Below are 19,967 nucleotides of genomic sequence, written 5' to 3' on the forward strand. Positions count from 1 at the left end.
TGTCCTCACCTACCACCACACGAATCTCCATATACATCACATCATCCATCGTCATTTCTGCCATCTCCAAATGGACCCCACCACCAGAGATATATTTCCCTCCCCTCTCCAATCAGCATTCCGAAAAGACCACTCCCTCAGTGACTCCCTCGTCAGGTCCACACCCCCAACCAACCCAACCTCCACTCCCGGCACCTTCCCCTGCCAACGCAAGAAATGCAAAACTTGTGCCCACACCTCCACCCCCCTTTACTTCCCTCCAAGGCCCCAAGGGATCCTTCCATATCCATCACAAATTCACCTGCACCTCCACACACATCATTTACTGCATCCGCTGCACCCGATATGGCCTCCTCTGTATTGGGAGACAGGCCGCCTACTTGTGGAACGTTTCAGAGAACACCTCTGGGACACCCGGACCAACCAGATCAATCTCCGCATGTCTCAACACTTCAACTCCCCCTCCCACTCCACCAAGGACATGCAGGTCCTTGGACTCCTCCATCGCCAGACCATAGCAACACGACGGCTGGAGGAAGATCGCCTCATCTTCTTCCTAGGAACCCTCCAACCACAAGGAATGAACTCAGATTTCTCCAGTTTCCTCATTTTCCCTCCCCCCACCTTGTCTCAGTCTAATCCCTCGAACTCAGCACTGCCTTCCTAACCTGCAATCTTCTTCCTGACCTCTCCGCCCACACCCCCTCCGGCCTATCACCCTCACCTTAACCTCCTTCCACCTCTCGCGTTTCCAACGCCCCTCCCCCAAGTCCCTCCTCACTACCTTTTATCTTAGCCCGCTTGGCACATTCTCCTCATTCCTGAAGGGCTCATGCCCAAAAGGTCGATTCTCCTGCTCCTTGGATGCTGCCTGACCTGCTGCGCTTTTCCAGCAACACATTTTCAGCTCTGATCTCTAGCATCTGCTGTCCTCACTTTCTCCTAATATATTGATCCAATATTTGTTTCTGGCATTGAGAAACAAACCTTTTGTTACACAACATTCTTCAAAACATGTTCTTGCAATACTGCTAAGCTGCACTATATAGATGAGTGAGTGAAGGTGTTCTCAGCAGCAGTACAGAAACTGCTATTTCATCTGACCCCCTTCAAGTGCACAATTTTTTAAATTATTCATAATGCATTTCTCAAAATCAAACTTAACTTCAAATATACTTTAGTCCCATCCTCTCCAAGTTATTTTATTCTCTCATTCACAATTTTCCATACCTGAGACATTGCCATGGCACTGTTGCATTGGTAATCTCCAAATTTGGCCTGCTGGCTTGGTGTGACTGCTAATGGTGGGTTTTCAAAATGTGGATAGGCAAGTTTGATGGCAACACTGAAAATGTTCTGTAGATGTTGATTAATATTGATCATACTTGATCCTAGTTTGCCCTCCTCTTCTTGAAGACTCTGAAATAAAGTAAAAAAAAACTCACTTCTTTGATACAGAAGAATTTTTCTGTCAATTATATGACTAGAAGGTGGAAGTGTTTAACCGGTGTTGGTAAAGTTAGTTCAACAGGAATCATTTTTGCACAATTAGGTGGATCTTCAATTAACAGTCAGTACTTTCAGGGGAGGGTCAAACTTTAGTGTTTGTGCTTGAACTCTCGATATGCAGAAATATTAACAACATGCAACAGATGCAAAAAAAAGGCTGAAAAGCAGCACTCACCATAATCAATGATGAATGTTATATTTTAATATGGAATGAAGGACAACAGGCGAATTGAAAACTCTTGCTTTTCTTGAGCTCAGTAACATGCTGACTGTTCACTTGTATTGAACTGTAATGTTCTATCAATAACAATTCTCTCAGATATTCTCCAGGATGTAATATCTTTTAAATTTTTTCCTTTCTTCCTTGCCAAATCTTTTCCTCTGATTCAACTAGCCTGCTTTCCAAATCAGTCAGAAGACTTCAAATTAAAACACTGCTCACCCGCTTGAGAACGTTTAAACGGTACTTGAGTTTGGTGTTTTCCTCTAACATCTCGCCCAGTCCCAAGGAATAATCTAGTATCACAGGGTTTTTTAAACTCTCAATTTCAGCAATAAGGGACTTGATTTCTTTCTCCTAGACAAACAAGTTAATAGAAAATAAATTGAGACACGATGATGGTACATAAATAAATAGTGGGATTAGATTTCCAGCTTGTGTCAAGGTGTTAAAAAGGGGCCTCTGTTCAAGGAACACATTAATCTTTTCTACAAATGGACACTACAAAGCTAGTTTCATGGTGGAGATGATCCAAAGCACAGACTTTCTTACCTGGGCAGCGAGTTGAAAATCTACTTCAGTTCTTCTTCCTCAGACATCCTAAGATGTCACCATCAGGTAGGTTTTATTGATCAATTCAGTAATTATTTTCTAACAATTATTATTCTAACTTTCAAAAGATAATATACTTCGAGAAAACTATACAATTACACCATGCACCACACTTAAATACTTACATACTTCAAACCCAATGAATTACTTTTCCAGTGTGGTCAAACCTTTAACTAAAATTACATAGTTATTAAAACTATTCATTGCTCAAACAAATTTGATCTGAAAACTAGTTATAAATCTTTTTCTAAAAATTAACAAAAAGACTCAAATTTTGCTGATTGACCGTTTACAACTTAAATAATACTGTTTACTAAATTTAATCATTGTTATGGAAAAGTTAGTGCATTTCCATTTAATAAAGTGCTGTAATAAACAGTCCACCACCACCTTCTCAAGGGCAACTAGGGGCAGGGAAATGCTAGCCAGCCAGCAATGCCAGTGTCCCACGAGAGAATTAAAAGCCTGTTGCAAAGATTAAAATCCCTGTTAATGAAGCATCAGCATGAGAGGCATGGGTGGACGGACAGGAAATAATGTAAATTAATGCTTCTTTATTAGAAAAACGCAGCTACCTTGTGAACAGGACTGCAAACTTCCAAAGAGGAAATAGGTTCTTTGTTGGTTTATTACAAGGGGGTGAAAATGTGTTGCTGGAAAAGCGCTGCCTGACCTGCTGTATCTTAGGAGCAGGAGAATCGACCTTTCGGGCATGAGCCCTTCTTCAGGAATGAGGAAAGTGTGTCCAGCAGGCTATGATAAAAGGTAGGGAGGAGGGACTTGGGGGAGGGGCGTTGGAAATGCGATAGGTGGAAGGAGGTCAAGGTGAGGGTGATAGGCCGGAGTGGAGGTGGGGGCGGAGAGGTCAGGAAGAAGATTGCAGGTTAGGAAGGCAGTGCTGAGTTTGAGGGATTAGACTAAGACAAGGTGGGGGGAGGAGAAATGAGGAAACTGGAGAAATCGGAGTTCATCCCTCGTGGTTGGAGGGTTCCTAGGAAGAAGATGAGGAGCTCTTCCTCCAGCCGTCGTGTTGCTATGGTCTGGCGATGGAGGAGTCCAAGGACCTGCATGTCCTTGGTGGAGTGGGAGGGGGATTTGACGTGTTGAGCCACAGGGTGGTTGAGTTGGTTGGTCCGGGAGTCCCAGAGGTGTTCTCTGAAACGTTCCGCAAGTAGGCAGCCTGTCTCCCCAATATAGAGGCGGCCACATCGGTTGCAGCGGATGCAGTAAATGATGTATGTGGAGGTGCAGGTGAATTTGTGGTGGACATGGAAGGATCCCTTGGGGCCTTGGAGGGAAGTAAGGGGGGAGGTGTGGGCACAAGTTTTGCATTTCTTCCGGTTGCAGGGGAAGGTGCCAGGAGTGGAGGTTGGGTTGGTGGGTCGTGTGGACCTGACGAGGGAGTCACGGAGGGAGTGGTCTTTTCGGAACACTGATAGGGGAGGAGAGGGAAACATCTCTGGTGGTGGGGTCCGTTTGGAGGTGGCAGAAATGACAACGGATGACACGATGTATCTGGAGGTTGGTGGTGTGGTAAGGTGAGGACCAGTGGGGTTCTGTCCTGGTGGCGGTTGGAGGGGCAGGGCTCAAGAGCGGAGGAGCGGGAAGTGGAGGAGATGCGGTGGAGGATATCGTCCATCACGTCTGGGGGGAAATTGCGGTCTTTGAAGGAGGAGGCCATTTGGGTTGTACGGTATTGGAACTGGTCCTCCTGGGAGCAGATGCGGCGGAGAAGAAGGAATTGGGAATATGGGATGGCATTTTCACAGGGGGCGGGGTGGGAGGAGGTATAGTCTGGGTAGCTGTGGGAGTCGGTTGGTTTATAGTAAACGTCCGTGTTAATTCAGTCGCCCAAGATAGAAATGGAAAGTCTAGGAAGGGGAGAGAGGAGTCTGAGACGGGCTAGGTAAATTTGAGGTCGAGCTGGAAGGTGTTAGTAAAGTGGATGAACTGTTCAATCTCCTCGTGGGAGCATGAGGCAGCGCCGATACAGTCATCGATGTAGCGGAGGAAAAGGAGGGAGCTGGTGCGGAAGATGGACTGTTCCACATATCGTACGAAGAGGCAGGCATAGCTGGGGCCCATGCAGGTGCCCATGGCTATACATTTGGTTTGGAGGAAGTGGGAGGCTTGGAAAGAGAAGTTGTTCAGGGTGAGGACCAGTTCAGTCAGTCGAAGGAGGGTGTCAGCGGAAGGGTACTGGAAGGGTACGGGAAAGGAAGAGGCGGAGGGCTTCGAGTCCTTCGTGATGGGGGATGGAGGTGTACAGGGACTGGATGTCCATGGTGAAGATAAGGCGCTGGGGACCGGGGAAGCGAAAATCATGGAGGAGGTGGAGGGCATGGGTGGTGTCCCGAACGTTGGTGGGGAATTCTTGGACTAAGGCGGACAGGACCGTGTCGAGGTATGCAGAGATGAGTTCGGTGGAGCAGGAGCAGGCTGAGACAATGGGTCGGCCGGGGCAGTCAGGTTTGTGGATTTTGGGCAGAAGGTAGAAACGGGCGGTGCGGGGTTGTGGGACTATGAGGTTGGAGGCGGTGGATGGGAGATCCCCTGAGGTGATGAGGTTATGGATGGTCTGGTGGTGGTCATGGTCAAGGGGGCAGTAGGAGGAGGTGTCCGCGAGCTGGCGTTTACCCTCAGCGGTGTAAAGGTCGGTGCGCCAAACTACTACCGCGCCTCCCTTGTCTGCAGGTTTGATAGTGAGGTTGGGGTTGGAACGGAGGGAGTGGAGGGTTGCAAGTTCCGAGGGTGAGAGGTTGGAGTGGGTGAGAGGGTTGGACAGGTTGCGGCGGTTAATATCGTGGCGGCAATTGGCTATGAAGAGATCGAGGGCGGGTAAGAGACCAGCACGGGGTGTCCACTTGGATGGGGTATGTTGGAGGCGGAAGAAGGGGTCATTAGAGGGTGGGCGAGAATCCTGGTTAAAGAAGTAGGCGCGGAGGCGAAGGTGGTGGAAGAATTGCTCGATGTCTCGCCGCATGTTGAACTCGTTAATCCGAGGGCGTAGGGGAATGAAGGTGAGGCCTCTGCTGAGGACTGATCTTTCATTCTCAGAGAGGGGGAGGTCTGGAGGGATGGTGAAAACACGGCAGGGCTGGGAGCTGGGGCCTGGTGTGGGGCTGGAGCTGGGAATGGGGTGGGGTGGGGGCGGGGGAACCCCTCGGACACTCTCACCCTCGGAACCCTCTCACCCACTCCAACCTGGTGTGGGGCTGGAGCTGGGAATGGGGCGGGGACGGAGATTGGCATGGGGGCAGGGTTAGGCTTGCGGGCGGAAATCGGCATTTCCGAGAGTGAGAGGTTGGAGTGGGTGGGAGGGTTCCAAGGGTGAGTGTGTCCAAGGGGGTTCCCCCCCCTACTCCCAGCTCCAGCCCCACACCAGGTCCTACCTCTCAGCCCTGCCGTGTTTTCACCATTCCTCCAGACCTCCCCCTCTCGGAGGATGAAAAAATTAGTCCTCAGCAGAGGCCTCACCTTCATTCCCCTATGCTCTCAGATTAACGAGTTCAACACACAGCGAGACATCAAACAATTCTTCTGCCGCCTTCGCCTCTGCACCTCCCTCAAACTCAGCACCGCCTTCCTAACCTGCAATCTTCTTCCTGACCTCTCCGCCCCCACCTCCACTCCGGCCTATCACCCTCACCTTGACCTCCTTCCACCTATCGCATTTCCAACACCCCTCCCCCAAGTCCCTTCTCACTACCTTTTATCTTAGCCTGCTGGACACACTTTCCTCATTCCTGAAGAAGGGCTCATGCCCGAAATGTCGACTCTCCTGCTCCTTGGATGCTGCCTGACCTGCTGCGTTTTTCCAGCAGCACATTTTCAGCTCTGATCTCCAGCATCTGCAGTCCTCACTTTCTCTTTATTACTAGGGGGTTCAATTAGGCTTGCACCCTAGTGGATTGCATTGATTTATTTGTTCAAGACTTTTGGTCATGATAGAAATGTTTCCGAGTGTCATAATTTATCTGCAATTCTTTCTCTGCTAAAATGGCAATTGCAATATTATGGAAATACATTCCATCTCAAACAATAATTCGCAGTGGAACACCCACGTGACAACCTGCTTTGGGATATAATTAACAGTAATTTCTAATTTTTTTTGTTTTCTTTCACAAGAAAAACTAAAAGCCTTTGAGGATCAGACAGAGGTTGGCATGTTTCCCACAAGACCTTGTTCTAACAGGAAACATACTGTTAAACTTCCTATTTGATACAAGATTAGTTTCTTTTCATGAGTTGTTAAGCAGCAAATAGCATTTCAAAAAAAAAAATCCATTTTCATCGCAAAAGCTCACTAACAAATTAACAGGGTTGCATTTTAGTAGAGGCTCTGCTCCATTTCCAACTCATCCTAGAAAAATATAGCAACGCCACAAGTGTTTAAAAGATAAAATAACTTTTAAAAGGACCAAGCCTTTCAGCAAAAATGAAATTTTCATGTGTACCTCCACAGACTTTAATTCAAGATCAATGAAAAGCTTGCAATTGAGAGAGCTAGAAAGACCTGTGGATAAATTATGACAATCAGAAACAGTTCTATTATGACCAAAAGTGCAAGATCTAGTGTTGAGTGGCTTTTGAATTAGTCTACACAGGCCAATGTGAACTGATATCTCCAGCCAAGTTATTGATGCTTTTTCTCATTTTGGCTTGTCACCATTGAGGAGTTATTCCAAACTATAAATTTAATTATGGTTATAATTAATAATTGCTTAAGTGTCAACAGGAAATCTTGAATGAGCAAAATAAGTGTACCCAAATACTTATAAACAAAGGAACATGCAGCAATTTACTAAGTGAACGCACTACATGTCCCGAATTACATTTTGGATGATGCAATCAATTAGGAATTTAACAAACAAACATCTAATTCATTTCACTAGGTTTCATGAGAGCATCAGTAATTAAATAAATGAATCCACCAGTCTGTCCCATTAAGCATAACTGCCCTGAAAACACACCATGGCATTTCCTGTGGAGCAAACTAAAATTAATACATCAAATACCTAGAAAAATAATGAATAAATAGTACATACTCTAGGCAAGCACACAATCAAAACCAAATAAATAGGTGCTGGGCTTTAGGTACACTACATTGCCATCACAAGCACATCAACGTAGTTCTGGAGCATTATTTGCCCTGACATTGTTAGCAATGGGATAGGCAATACACTACTCTGCATAGTGTTACAGTTACAATACAGTGACTGGCATTGCTGCTTCACAGTACCAGAAACCAGTCTTCATTTCCAGCCTTTGGTGACGTGTGGAGGTCTCCACACGCCTAAGTGGATTTCCTCTGGGTGCTCTAGCTTCCGCCCAGAGTTTAGAGATGCGTAGCTAAGGTGGATTGGCCATGCTAAATTGCTCATTTTGTCCAAGGATGAGTAGGCTAGGAATTGGCCATGGTAAACATGAGCTGAAAATATGTTGCTGGAAAAGCGCAGCAGGTCAGGCAGCATCCAAGGAACAGGAGATTCGACGTTTCAAGCATAAGCCCGTCTGCAGATCTCCAGCATTTGCAGACCTCACTTTCTCCCCATGGTAAACATGAGTTTGGGTAGCACACTGGGTCTGGGTGGGATGCTCTTTGGAACATCAATGTGAATTCAATAGGTCGAATAGCCTCCTTCTACACTGTAGGGTTCTATGATTTTATAAAACATATATTCGCTACTTTTATGTATACTTGAAAGATATTTAAAATTAATTTCTAACAATTATTGTTTTTCACTGCTCCTGTTGCTTTCAACGTCCATTTCAAAAGTGTGAGCAAATCAAAAATTGTTCTTGTTGACTGAAGAGTAGGTTAATCTAACCTTAACGGGTGGAAATAGTTAGATTGAATCGGCTTGAAAAATCAGTAAAAACAGGAAATGTGACAACACACAAACATGTCAGCTAAAGGCTAACTAAATCAGTACACCCATCAGAAAATCTAGCCCGATGGAGGGAGGAGGCAATGCATAAAGATACAGAAAAATTTGAAAAAAAAAATCAGGAAATTGAGTACAAGAGTCAGGATGTCATGTTGCATTTGGAGAGAGGGCAGAAGAGGTTTACTCGGATGCTGTCTGGATTAGAGGGTACAGGAGAGGCTAGAAAAACATGGATTGTTTTCTCTGGAGCAGTGGAGGCTGAGGGGAGACTTGATAGAAGTCTATAAAATTATGAGCCAAAAATCATAGTGTTGGAAAAAGCACAGTAGGTCAGGCAGCATCCGAGGAGTAGAAGAGTTGACATTTCAAAATGCCCTAAATGTCGACTCTCCAGCATCTGCAGTCCTCACTTTCTCCCATAAAATTATGAGATAGATAGATAGATAGGGTTGACAGTCAGAATAGTTTTTTTGAGTAGAAACATTAAATTAGGAGGCAGGCATTAAAGGTAAAAGGGGGAAAACTTCAAAAGAAATGTCAGGGGCAAGTTTTTTTTTAAAACACAGCAAGTGTAGAATGCGCTGCCAGGCATGGTAATGGAGGCAGATAGGATAGGGGTGTTTCAGGGACATTTAGATAAGCACATGAAACGCAAGGAATGGAGGGAAATAAACTGTGGCATCATGTTCCTTTGTCCATTCCTATGCTGTATAGTTCTATGTTCTGAAAAGCAATGCAGTACAGCCACCAAGTTTTGGAAGTAAAAAGGTTCTGAGAGAGTTGAACACTGGATACTGCTGCACTGAATGTGGATTAAAACACAGAGCAGAAACTCAGCTAAACTTGACCTTCCTAACATTGGTCTCATGAGTCTAAAATTTGTTACCGCATCACAAGGGCAAGAATTCTAGGGCCGGCCAAAAATGTTTCAAATAACACGTGCCCCTTTCTTTTGGAGTTTTAGTTTGTTTTTCTGCATCTTTGATTTTTCATGCACAATTTATGAAAGTTGAAGTCGCCTGCCAGCCCTGCATATTTTGAACCCTATACAGAAGAGGTTTACCACTGTGATTGACAGATAGAAAGCAAATGCAAGTATATAATGGACAAAGTAAACGGTCAGAAGCTGAGATATAGTTCAAATGAGTCACAGTAAGAAATGGTTGGAGTGAGGGGAGAGTGTGGCTGTTTTACTTTTATATTATATTATAAATGAAAACAGATCCATGGGCAAATGTGCCTGTTCAATATAGGATGGCGAATAGGGACAGTGCTGCACTAAACTTCACAGCTGTGGACAAAGAGAAGTATGAGCTGAAATACTAGTGCACAACTCCAGTCTAATTATTTCTGGTATTACCTCCATGCATATCTACTGACTGGGATGGGGGCTCCAGAACTAGAGAGCAAAGATTTAGGGCGAGTGCAGAAAGATATAAAAGGGATCGAAGGGGCAACTTTTTCATGCAGAGGTGGTGCAGTATGGAATAAGTTGCCAGAGGCGGCTGGTACAATTGCAACATTTAAAAGGGAGCTGGATGGGTATATGAATAGGAAGGGTTTAGAAGGATATGGGCCAAGTGCTGGCAAATGGGACTAGAATAGGTTGGAATATCTGGTCGGCATGAGAAGTTGGTCTGTTTCCGTGCTGTACATCTATGACTTGAAGAACTACATACATTTTTCCACTTTTCCTTTAATCAGCATCTAGTGGAAATTCATTATCATTTGCTCATTTTGTCTGCCTTTACTTTTAGACAAAAATCAATTCTATTTTCCTATTATTTTAGCATCCTTATCTACCTGCGGTCTATGAAATCAAATGATTACACAACTTTAACAGTGCTCTTCAGGGGAGATGTCCTTTCACAAACCATTCCAATTTAGATTTAATTACATTTTGCACCAGGTTGCCTAACATTTTAAACAAATGTCATCAGCATCCAGCATAATAAAAAGCATTGCTCACAATGGCTCAATGTGCCAGAGTGGCATGCCATTGGAATGCATGGAGATTAAATTTTTGCTCCTAATCCTCAAACTCAATAACAAGGTTTTCAGGGCAAAACATCTGCAAGTGGAAGTTAATAAAGACAGGGCGAGGACAATAGACATTGTGGTCTTTGACAAATTGTAACCAAAACCGAAAGTCACTTGCCCACCTTTCTGAAAGGGCAGTGGGCAAATCTTTCTTATTTTCACCCTATGATTTGCCCATCTTTGCTTACAATGATCTGCCTGTATTGCTCACAAACGAAACTTTTCACTGTACTCAGGTACATGGGACAATGAAATAAATGGGTCAAAGAAATAGTGAGAACGCTCAATGTGAAACTTAAATGAAAGTGAAAGTGGAAAGATGGCAAAAGTTTAGGAAAAAGGTTGATCAGAAACAAACTTACGACACAAAATGTGAGGGAAAAAAAAACTGGATTGAGAGCAAAATCTGCGCCGGGGTGAGGGGGGGAAACAGACAGGTTTTACCCCTGAAAACTGATTCACTGTGTGGGACCAGAAAGGATGTGAGAGAATAGGGAAAGGAAATGAAACTCCCAGCAAAAAACAAAACCCTGCATGTCCAATGGCACAGCGAGAAAAAAAACTTCATTCTCCGATTAGTATACCCGTCTCGGCCAACCACGCTGACTGACTGACCAACCTGCTGCTCCATGCGAGCTTCATACTCTCCCACTGCAACGGCCATGTTTCTCTATTCCGTGGCAACAACGGTTTTGACTTAAATACATCCGCCGGCAGCAGCGCCGCCTCTGGCCCGGAGGACTCATCCCACGACGCCCAACCCCAGCTCGGCCTCTGGCCCGGAGGATTCATCCCACCGCAGCTCCGCCTCTGGCCCGGAAGACTCATCCCACCGCAGCTCCGCCTCTGGCCCGGAAGACTCATCCCACCGCAGCTCCGCCTCTGGCCCGGAGGACTCATCCCACCGGAGCTCCGTCTCTGGCCCGGAGGACTCGTCCTGCCGCAGCGCTGACTCGAGCCCGGACGACTCATTCCACCTCAGCTCCGTCTCTGGCCCTGAGGACTCATCCCGCCGCAGCGCCACCTCTGGGCTGGAGGATTCATGCCGCAGTCTCCTATGACAATGTGGGATATCATCAGCTGAAGGCAACGTACATACAAATTGTATAAATTTGGAAACAATGGGACAGAATCCTCCATCTAATTAAAACAAAAAATGGCGGATGTTGCAATTCAGAATCAAAAACAGAAATTGCTGGAGAAACTCAGCGGTTCAGGCAGCATCTGAGCAGGGAAAGCACAATTTTCAATGCAATAACATATTTTATTCATGAATAAAATATCTGTATGGGCATACAGAAATACTAAAGCAGTTCTGTATACTGTTTGCACATTAAAAAAAACAAACATTGGCATTTGACACTCCCTGCAGTTCCCAAAACTAAAGGTGTTTCCCTATTTATGCAGGACACTACATATATTTTAAGGCAAAGAGAGGATCTGATAACTAAAGGTACCTTGTATTTTGGTAGAAAGGACTTCAACAGTGGTCTTTTCCCACTGTATTTAAGTAGCAGCTGCCCCCTGCTTTAGTGCATTCCTCAGCACATAGTGCAGAACATTGCAAAATGCTTGCAACTCTATACTGGATGTTTTGGGCACACCAAAGAGCATCTTTCATCAAGCTGGTGGTCTTCCAGGCACAGTTGATGTTTGTTTGTGTGCGGCCCTGAGAACAGACTGTAGAGCACAGAGTCTTGAATCTCAGAGTTTCCCAGGACAAACTTCAACTAAAACAACAGTATCTCTCTCCAGATCTTCTTTGCAAAGGCACATTGCAGGATGATATGTCTAACAATCTGGTCCTCCCGCCACCTCCACAGCTACTTCATGTGCAGCATGTAATGGCAGAGCCAGTCAGGACATACATGAAGGATCTGATGGGCCGAGACCTCATCACCATCCAAACTACATCCTGGTGCTTATTGGAAAGTTCTGGCAACGAGGCATTCTGCCAAATGACTTTGACATTCTGCTCAGGAAACAACCCGACAGCATCCATCCTCTCCTTTCCCCACAGATTCCCAATAAATTATTGCTACCATTACCTGATGGACTTGTGGTCAAAGGTGTTTTCCTTTACAAATTTTTTCACGAGGGACAAGTAATGTAGAATGGTCCACTAACTGGAGAATTCTATGGCACTGAGACCAGATCCATCTTTCTCAATACTGGGAATAACTATTTGGTGTTTGTGTATCAAGGGTCTCTATGCTGCTGCACAAAAAGGTGGACATCAGGATGAGAGTGATGTTGGGTACATTCTTCACTCCTCCTTTACCCTGAGGTTTATACATTGTATCCCTCTGGATACAGTGCATCTTTGACTTCCAGGTCATAGGGTGGTACAGCATGAAACAAACCCTTTGATCGAAGTCATCCATGCCAACTAAATATCCTAAATTAATCTAGTCCCACTTGGCAGCATTTGGCCCATATCCTTCTAAAGCCTTCCTATTCATATACTGTAATAGTGACCTTCACGGAGGCAGAGGAGTTTGTTCAAACAAATCAAGCAATTTATTACAAGCAGTTACCGGTAAATGCAAGGAGAGGAATTCCAGGTACACATGCATGAATACTAGACTCACTCTAAATTGTGAGCACGAGTTACAGCTTTTTTAGACAACAGAACAGTACAAAACAGTACAGGACCTTCTGCCTTTGATGTTGTGCCGACCTTTTATCCTATTCTAAGGTCAAACTAACCTAAATACCTTTCATTTTACTGTCATCCATGTGCCGATCCAAGAGTTGCTGAAATGTCCCTAATGATTCTGACTTTACTACCAACCACGGGCAGTGCATTCCATGCATCCACCACTCTCTCTGTAAAGAGCCTCCCTCTAGCATCTCTGGCATCTCCCCTAAAGCTTCCTCCAATCACCTCAAAATTATGCCCACTTGTGATAGCCATTTCTGCACAAGAAAAAGTCTCTGACTATTCACTCCATCTATACCTCTCATCCTTCACTCCAATGAGAAAAGCTCTAGCTCCCTTAACCTGTCTTCATAAGTTTTGCTCCCCAGTCCAGGGCAAATTTCCACTGCACCCTCTCAAAAGCTTCCACATCCTTCCTATATTGAGGCAACCATAACTGAACACAATATTCCAAGTGTGGTCTAACCAGGGCTCCATAGAGCTGCAGCATAACCTTGCGGCTCTTAAACTCAATTTCCCTGCTAATGAAAGCCCACCCACCATAGGACTTCTTAACAACCTGGATGGCAACTTTGAAGAATCTATGGACCTGGACCCCAAGATCTCCTTGCTGATCTACACTGCAAAGAACCCTGCCTTTAACCCTGTATTCTGTATTAAAATTCAACCTTCCAAAATGAATCACTTCACACCTTTCCAGGCTGAACTCCAACTGGCACCCATCAGCCTAGTTCTGCATCTGCTCAATGTCCTGTTGCAACCTACAACAGTCTTCCACACTATCCACCATTCCGCCAACCTTCGTGTCATCCGCAAACTTACTAACCAAACAATCCACTTCCTCATCCAAGTCATTTCTAAAATTCACAAAGAGTAGAAATCCCAGAATAGATCCTGGCGGAACACCACTGGTCACCAAGCTCTAGGCTGAATACTACCACCCTCTGCCTTCGACAGGCCAGCCAATTCTGTATCCATACTGCCAAATTTCCCTGTATTCCATGCATCCTTACTTTCTAAATGAGCCTACCATAGGAAACTTTATCAAATATCTTGGTAAAATCCATACATACCACATCCACTGTTCTGCCTTCATCAATGTGTTTTGTCACATCCTCAAAAGATTCAATAAGGATTGTCAGGCGTGACCTTCCCCTCACAAAGCCATCCTGACTATCTCTAATTAAACTACGGTCTTCCAAGTAATCATAAATTCTATCACTCAGAATCCTCTCCAATAACTTGCCCACCACACCCGTTAGACTGACTGGACTGTAATTCCCAGGATTATCCCTATTCCCTTTCTTGAATCAGGGAATAAGATTTGCCACCCTCCAATCATCTGGCACTACTCCAGAGGATCCAAAGATTATTGCCAAAAGTGCAGTAGTTTCTTCCCTCGCTTCCTGTAGCAACCTTGGGTATATCCCATCTGGCCCAGGGGACTTATCAATCCTTAGGTTTTTCAAAATTTTTAGCAGATCTTGCTTCTTAACATCAACCTGTTTCACGCTGTCTTTACAAATGTCAAGGTTCACTTTCAGAAGTGAATACTGAAGCAAAGTATTCATTAAGGACCTCTCCTACCTCTGCTGACTCCAGGCACAAGTTCCTTCTACTATTCCTGATTGGCCCTACCCTCACTCTGGCCATCTTCTTGTTCCTCACATAGGCTTAGAACACCTTGGAATTTCCTTAATCCTACCCGCTAAAGCTTTTTCATGCCCCCTTCTTACTCTCTTAAGTCAATTCTTCAGTTCCTTCCTGGCTACCTTTTAACCCTCTAGAACCCTGTCTCCTCAAGCTTAAGTAAGCTTCCTTCTTTCTCTTGACTAGATATTCAACATCCCTCGTCACCCAAGGTTCCTTCACCTTACCATCCCTTCCTTGCCTCAGCAGGCCAAACCTATCCAGCACTATCAGCAAGTGTTCCTTAAATAATCTCCACATTTCTGTCATGCATTTCCCTGAGAACATCTGTTCCCAACTTAGGCGTCCCATTTGCTGCCTAATAGTATTTTAATTCCCCTCCTCCAATTAAATACTTTCCCTTTTTTTAATACAGAAAAATGAACAACTTGTCTATCAATCATCAACAATTTGCCTCCATTCTCCCCTTTTAGTGTGGTCACTCCACAGAGCACATCACGTGGTTTCATTTTAGTTTGAGGATTTAATCAGAGTTTGATTATCTAATCAGCTATCTACTTTGTCAGCTATTCCTGTCCTATCGTCCTGTTTAATCTCATCAACAGTCAAGGTGTATGGTGCTGTGGTCTAACTGAAATGTCAGAGATATCGGTCATTTCGACATAGTCAGTAGACCTCATTGTTCTAATTGAATAAGCCTTGCTTAAGCATTCTCAGTTAACTCTTTGATGTCTATTCTACTATACTTAAGTATACTATACTTTTGGTCTCCTTCTCTGAGGAGGAATGCTCTTGGGGAAGTTCAGCGAAGATTTACCAGGCTGATTCCGGGGATTGGTGAGACTGATGTACGAGGAGAGGTCGACTAGGTTAGAATTGTTTTTGCTGGAGTTCAGACAAGTGAGGGGGGATCTCATAGAGACTTATAAAATTCTAACAGGACGAGACAGGGTAGGTGCAAGGAGGATGTTCCCAATGGTGGTGTGTCCAGATCCAGGGGTCTCAGTCTGAGGATTCAGGGTGGACTATTTAGGACGGAAATGAGACATTTCTTCACCTAAAGAATGGCGAGCCTGTGGAATTCATTACTGCAGAAAGTAGTTAATACCAAAACATTGAATGTATTTAAAGGTTGGCTTGATATATCACTTGAGGTGAATGGGATCAAAGGTTATGGGGAGAAAGCAAAATTAGGCTAATGGGTTGGACAAGCGCAGCAGGTCAGGCAGCATCCAAGGAACAGGAAATTCGACGTTTCGGGCATAATCATTCCTGATGAAGGGCTTATGCCCGAAACGTCGAATTTCCTGTTCCTTGGATGCTGCCTGACCTGCTGCGCTTTTCTAGCAACACATTTTCAGCTCTGATCTTCAGCATCTGCAGACCTCACTTTCTCCTCCTTAATGAGTTGGAAAATCAGCAATGATTTTGATGAATGACAGAGCAAGCTCAAAGGGCCAAACAGCCTCTGCCTGCTCCTATTGAAGATGAATGGTGGCTGTAGTTAAGCATTACTGCCTCACAGTACCAGGGATCCAGGTTCAATTCCAGCCTCGGGTAGAATTTGCACATTATTCCAGTGTCTGCGTGGGTTTCCTCCAGGTACTCTGGTTTCCTCCCACATTCCAAAGATGTACAGATTAGGTGAATTGGCCATGCTAAATTGCCCATAGTTGTTAGGAGCATTAGTTGGGGTGAGTAACTCTTTGGAGGGTTGGTGTGGAATTGTTGGTCCAAAGGGCCTGTTTCCACACTGTAGGAAATCTAATCTATTTCTGTATATGTGTGTGTGTGTGTATGGGAGGTTCTTCCCATTCATGTACCCATCCAGATGCCTTTTAAATGTTGTAATTGTACCAACCTCCACCACTTCCTCTGGCAGCTTATTCTACACATGCACCACCCTCTGTGTGGAAAAAGTTACCCTTTAGGTCCCTTTTAAACCTTTCCCTTCTCACCTTAAACCTATGTCCTCAATTTATGGACTCCCTCATTCCGGGGCAAAGACCTTGTCTATTCACCATATCCATGTTCCCCTCATGATTTTATAAACCTCTGTAAAAGTCACCCCTCAGCCTCTGATGCTCCAGGGAAAATGGAGCCAGCCTTTTCAACCTCTCTCTATAGTTCAAAACTTCCGACCCTGGAAACATCCTTAAAAATCTTTTCTGTGACAGGAGTGGTGCAGAATCAGGGAATGGACATGAGCTGTGTCACATACCACAATACTGAGAGTACTTTACACCTGATGTACAGGTTTTTACCTGCAATGAAGAGGGAGAGGTGCTTCTGTAAGCCCAGTTTCTGCTTCACCTCAGCAATACACTTCTCTGAATTTTGTTCCAACCCATCCAAACCACATTTTCAGCACTTTCTGGGAATCTGTCCAGATAGAGAAGGGGATAAAGGCTTGGTTTCTAACATCAGTGCTGCCTCCTTCCAATTGAACATAACTTCCTAGGAAGATCAGGACATCTCCTGCCAGGACTTCAGAGGGAGGGTGTTGGATTATATATGGATTGGTAACTAGTCAGTTCCTCTGCGCAGGAAAGACAAACACCAGTGGTGCAGGCAGACCAGAGTGGGCTCCTCAACTCCTTCCTCTTCAAATGCCTTCAGGAGATGCTCACTTTGCTGCGCACTTCAGAAGACCATATCAAAATACTCTGTGCTGGGACCATCCTGCAGACAGTGGATACCTGCTGCTTGGAATTCAGAGCAATCCAGGAGGATCCCCTTCATGAAGAAGGCCTGATCATTTGGCATATCTTCTTCACACTCACCGTTACTATTTTAGACACACTGGCCTGGGGTGCAAGCACCTGCTGAGACCATAGCTCTGGTTAGCATTAGGTCTAAGCCAGCAAAAAGATCTACCAATAGCAACTCAGCTCAACCACAATCCTTCCTCAGCCACTCACAACAATCCCCTCACAGTCAGAATCAGAGAGATGTACGGCAAGGAAACAGACCCTTCAGCCGACCAGATTTCCGAACCCAATCTAGTCCCACCTGTCTGCACCCGGTCCATATCCCTCTAAACCCTTCCTCTTCATATACCCACCCAGATGCCTTTTAAATGTTGCAGTTGTACTAGCCTCCACCACTTCCTCTGGCAGCTCATTCCGTACACGTACCATCCTCTGCATGAAAAAGTTGCCCAGTAGGTCTCTTATATCTTTCCCCTCTCATCCTAAACCTATGCCTTCTAGTTCTGGACTCCCACACTCCAGGAAAAATACTCTGCCTATTTATCCTATTTATGCCCCTCATGATCTAATAAACATCTATAACATCACCCCTCAGCCTCCGACGCTCCAGGAAAAACGACCCTCGTCTAATCAAACTCTCCCTATAGCTCAAATCCTCCGACCCTGGCAACATCCTTGTAAATCTTTTCTAAACCCTTTCAAGTTTCACAACATCTTTCCATAGGAAGGAGACCAGAATTGCGCGCAATATTCCAACAGTGGCCTAACCAATGTCCTGTACAGCTGCAACATGACCTCCCAGCTCCTGTACTCAATACTCTGACCAATAAAGGAAAGCAAACTGAGCACCTTCTTCACTATCCTATCTATCTGTAACTCCACATTCAAGGGGCTATGAACCTGCACTCCAAGGTCACTTTGTTCAGCAACACTCCCTAGGACCTTACCATTAAGTGTATAAGTCCTCAAATCCTCTGATGATTGAAGAACAGTCATTGGAATGTTTCAGGTTCAGTAACCGTTCAGAACTGATTGTAGCTAGGATAAGGTTGGTATATACTGTATGTTGAAGATATGGTTGGCGTGGGCGGGGGGGGGGGGGGGGGTGGGGGTGGAATGGCACAGAACTAAACAATAGGTGCAATGGAGTGGAGTGAGAATAACAGTTGGGCAGAAAAAAGAATGAGTAATGGTCAGCCTGGGGGAATCAATAGTGGCTAATTGGGGCAAATAGTAGCTGACATTCAGTTGATTGTGGTAGCAACCCATGTGTTGACAAGGCCTGGTCTGAGAGGATTGAGAAAAGGACATGGGCTAGAGTATCTGGGAGTGTTGTGTCTGCTTATTTGCACACCAACATACAGACTAGCCAAGGAACTCGACCAAAAACTGATATACATAGTAGAAGACTCATGTCACTCCATTCACTCCACCAAAGAATTCCTGAATACTATTAAAGACACCAAGATAGAAGAGGACAGAATGATGGCCTCCTTTGATGTAAAAGTCCTGTTCACAGCAATTAACATCAACCTGGCCAAAGAAACACCGACTGCACTACTAGAGGAACCAAGGACACAAACACTGGACAGCACCAACTTCATCAGCAAAGGCAATATCCTCAAACTAGTGGACCTGTGCCTCACCACCCACTTCACATTCAATATCAAGACCTACAAACAAATCAACGGAACATCCATGAGATCAGCAATATCAGGGTTCTTAGTAGAAGCAGTAATGTAGGAACACAAACAAACAGCTCTCCTCCCAACAATACAACCCAAACTTTGGGTCTGCTATGTGGATGACACATTTGTCATGACAAACGGAACAAACTAGTGAAAATCTCCAAACCATCAACAATATCCTTACTGGCATAAAATTCATAAGAGAGGTGGAGAAGGCAACAGACTCCCATTCCTAGATTTCAGAGTAGAACGAATAGTTAATGGAGAACTTCAATCCAGAGTCTACAGGAAAACAACACACAGACCACATACTTAACTACAGAAACAATCATCCCAACACCCACAAACAGAGCTGCATCAGGACATTATTTCAACGAGCCACAACATACTGCAGCACCCAGGAACTACGAACAGCAGAAGAGAAATACTTATACAGTGTATTCAGGAAGAACAGGTACCCAATAAACACAGCCCACCAATTTCTCAACAACAAACCCAAACAAGCAGACACAACATGCCCAGAAACTCTAGCCACATGACCTTACATCAAATAAATCTCTGAAATGATCTAGACTACTCAGGCTCCTTGGCATGATGGTAGCCCAAAAACCTACCAACACACTTAAACAGAGGGTAATAAACCTAAAGGACCCTATACAATTAACCAGCAAAATAAATGTCATTTACAAAATACCATGCGAGGACTGCATCAAATACGACATTGGATAAACAGGCAGAAAACTAGCCACCAGGATACATGAATACCATCTAGCCAGCAAAGGACATGACCCATTATCATTAGTATCCTTACATACAGATTAAGGAAGACACCACTTTGACTGGGACAACACATTCATCCTAGGAGAGGCTAAACAGAGACATGCACGGGAATTCCTAGAGGCCTGGCATTCTAACTGGAACACCATCAATAAACACATCAATTTGGACCCCTTCTGCCATCCTCTGAAAAAAAGAATTGGAAAT

At 44.7% G+C, this 19,967-nt stretch overlaps 1 protein-coding gene across 2 annotated transcripts in view; it reads right to left on the reverse strand.

The window, feature by feature from the left end:
- The window catches only part of rars1 (arginyl-tRNA synthetase 1), a 64,993-nt gene extending 54,017 nt beyond the window's left edge, over nucleotides 1-10,976 (reverse strand). The window contains exons 1-3 of one of the 2 annotated variants that reach the window (XM_060837331.1): nucleotides 10,892-10,976; nucleotides 1,952-2,086; nucleotides 1,231-1,419 (exon numbers count right to left, since the gene is read on the reverse strand). In XM_060837331.1, the coding sequence (XP_060693314.1) occupies nucleotides 1,231-1,419; nucleotides 1,952-2,086; nucleotides 10,892-10,936 (369 nt within the window). In that variant the 5' untranslated portion in view covers nucleotides 10,937-10,976. The remainder of the gene's footprint in view (nucleotides 1-1,230; nucleotides 1,420-1,951; nucleotides 2,087-10,891) is intronic. The other variant, XM_060837332.1, reaches the window with a different exon arrangement.
- Between the last annotated feature and the right edge of the window lie 8,991 nt (nucleotides 10,977-19,967).

The sequence above is a fragment of the Hemiscyllium ocellatum genome, chromosome 16 (assembly GCF_020745735.1).
Source record: "Hemiscyllium ocellatum isolate sHemOce1 chromosome 16, sHemOce1.pat.X.cur, whole genome shotgun sequence".
NCBI lineage: Eukaryota > Metazoa > Chordata > Chondrichthyes > Orectolobiformes > Hemiscylliidae > Hemiscyllium > Hemiscyllium ocellatum.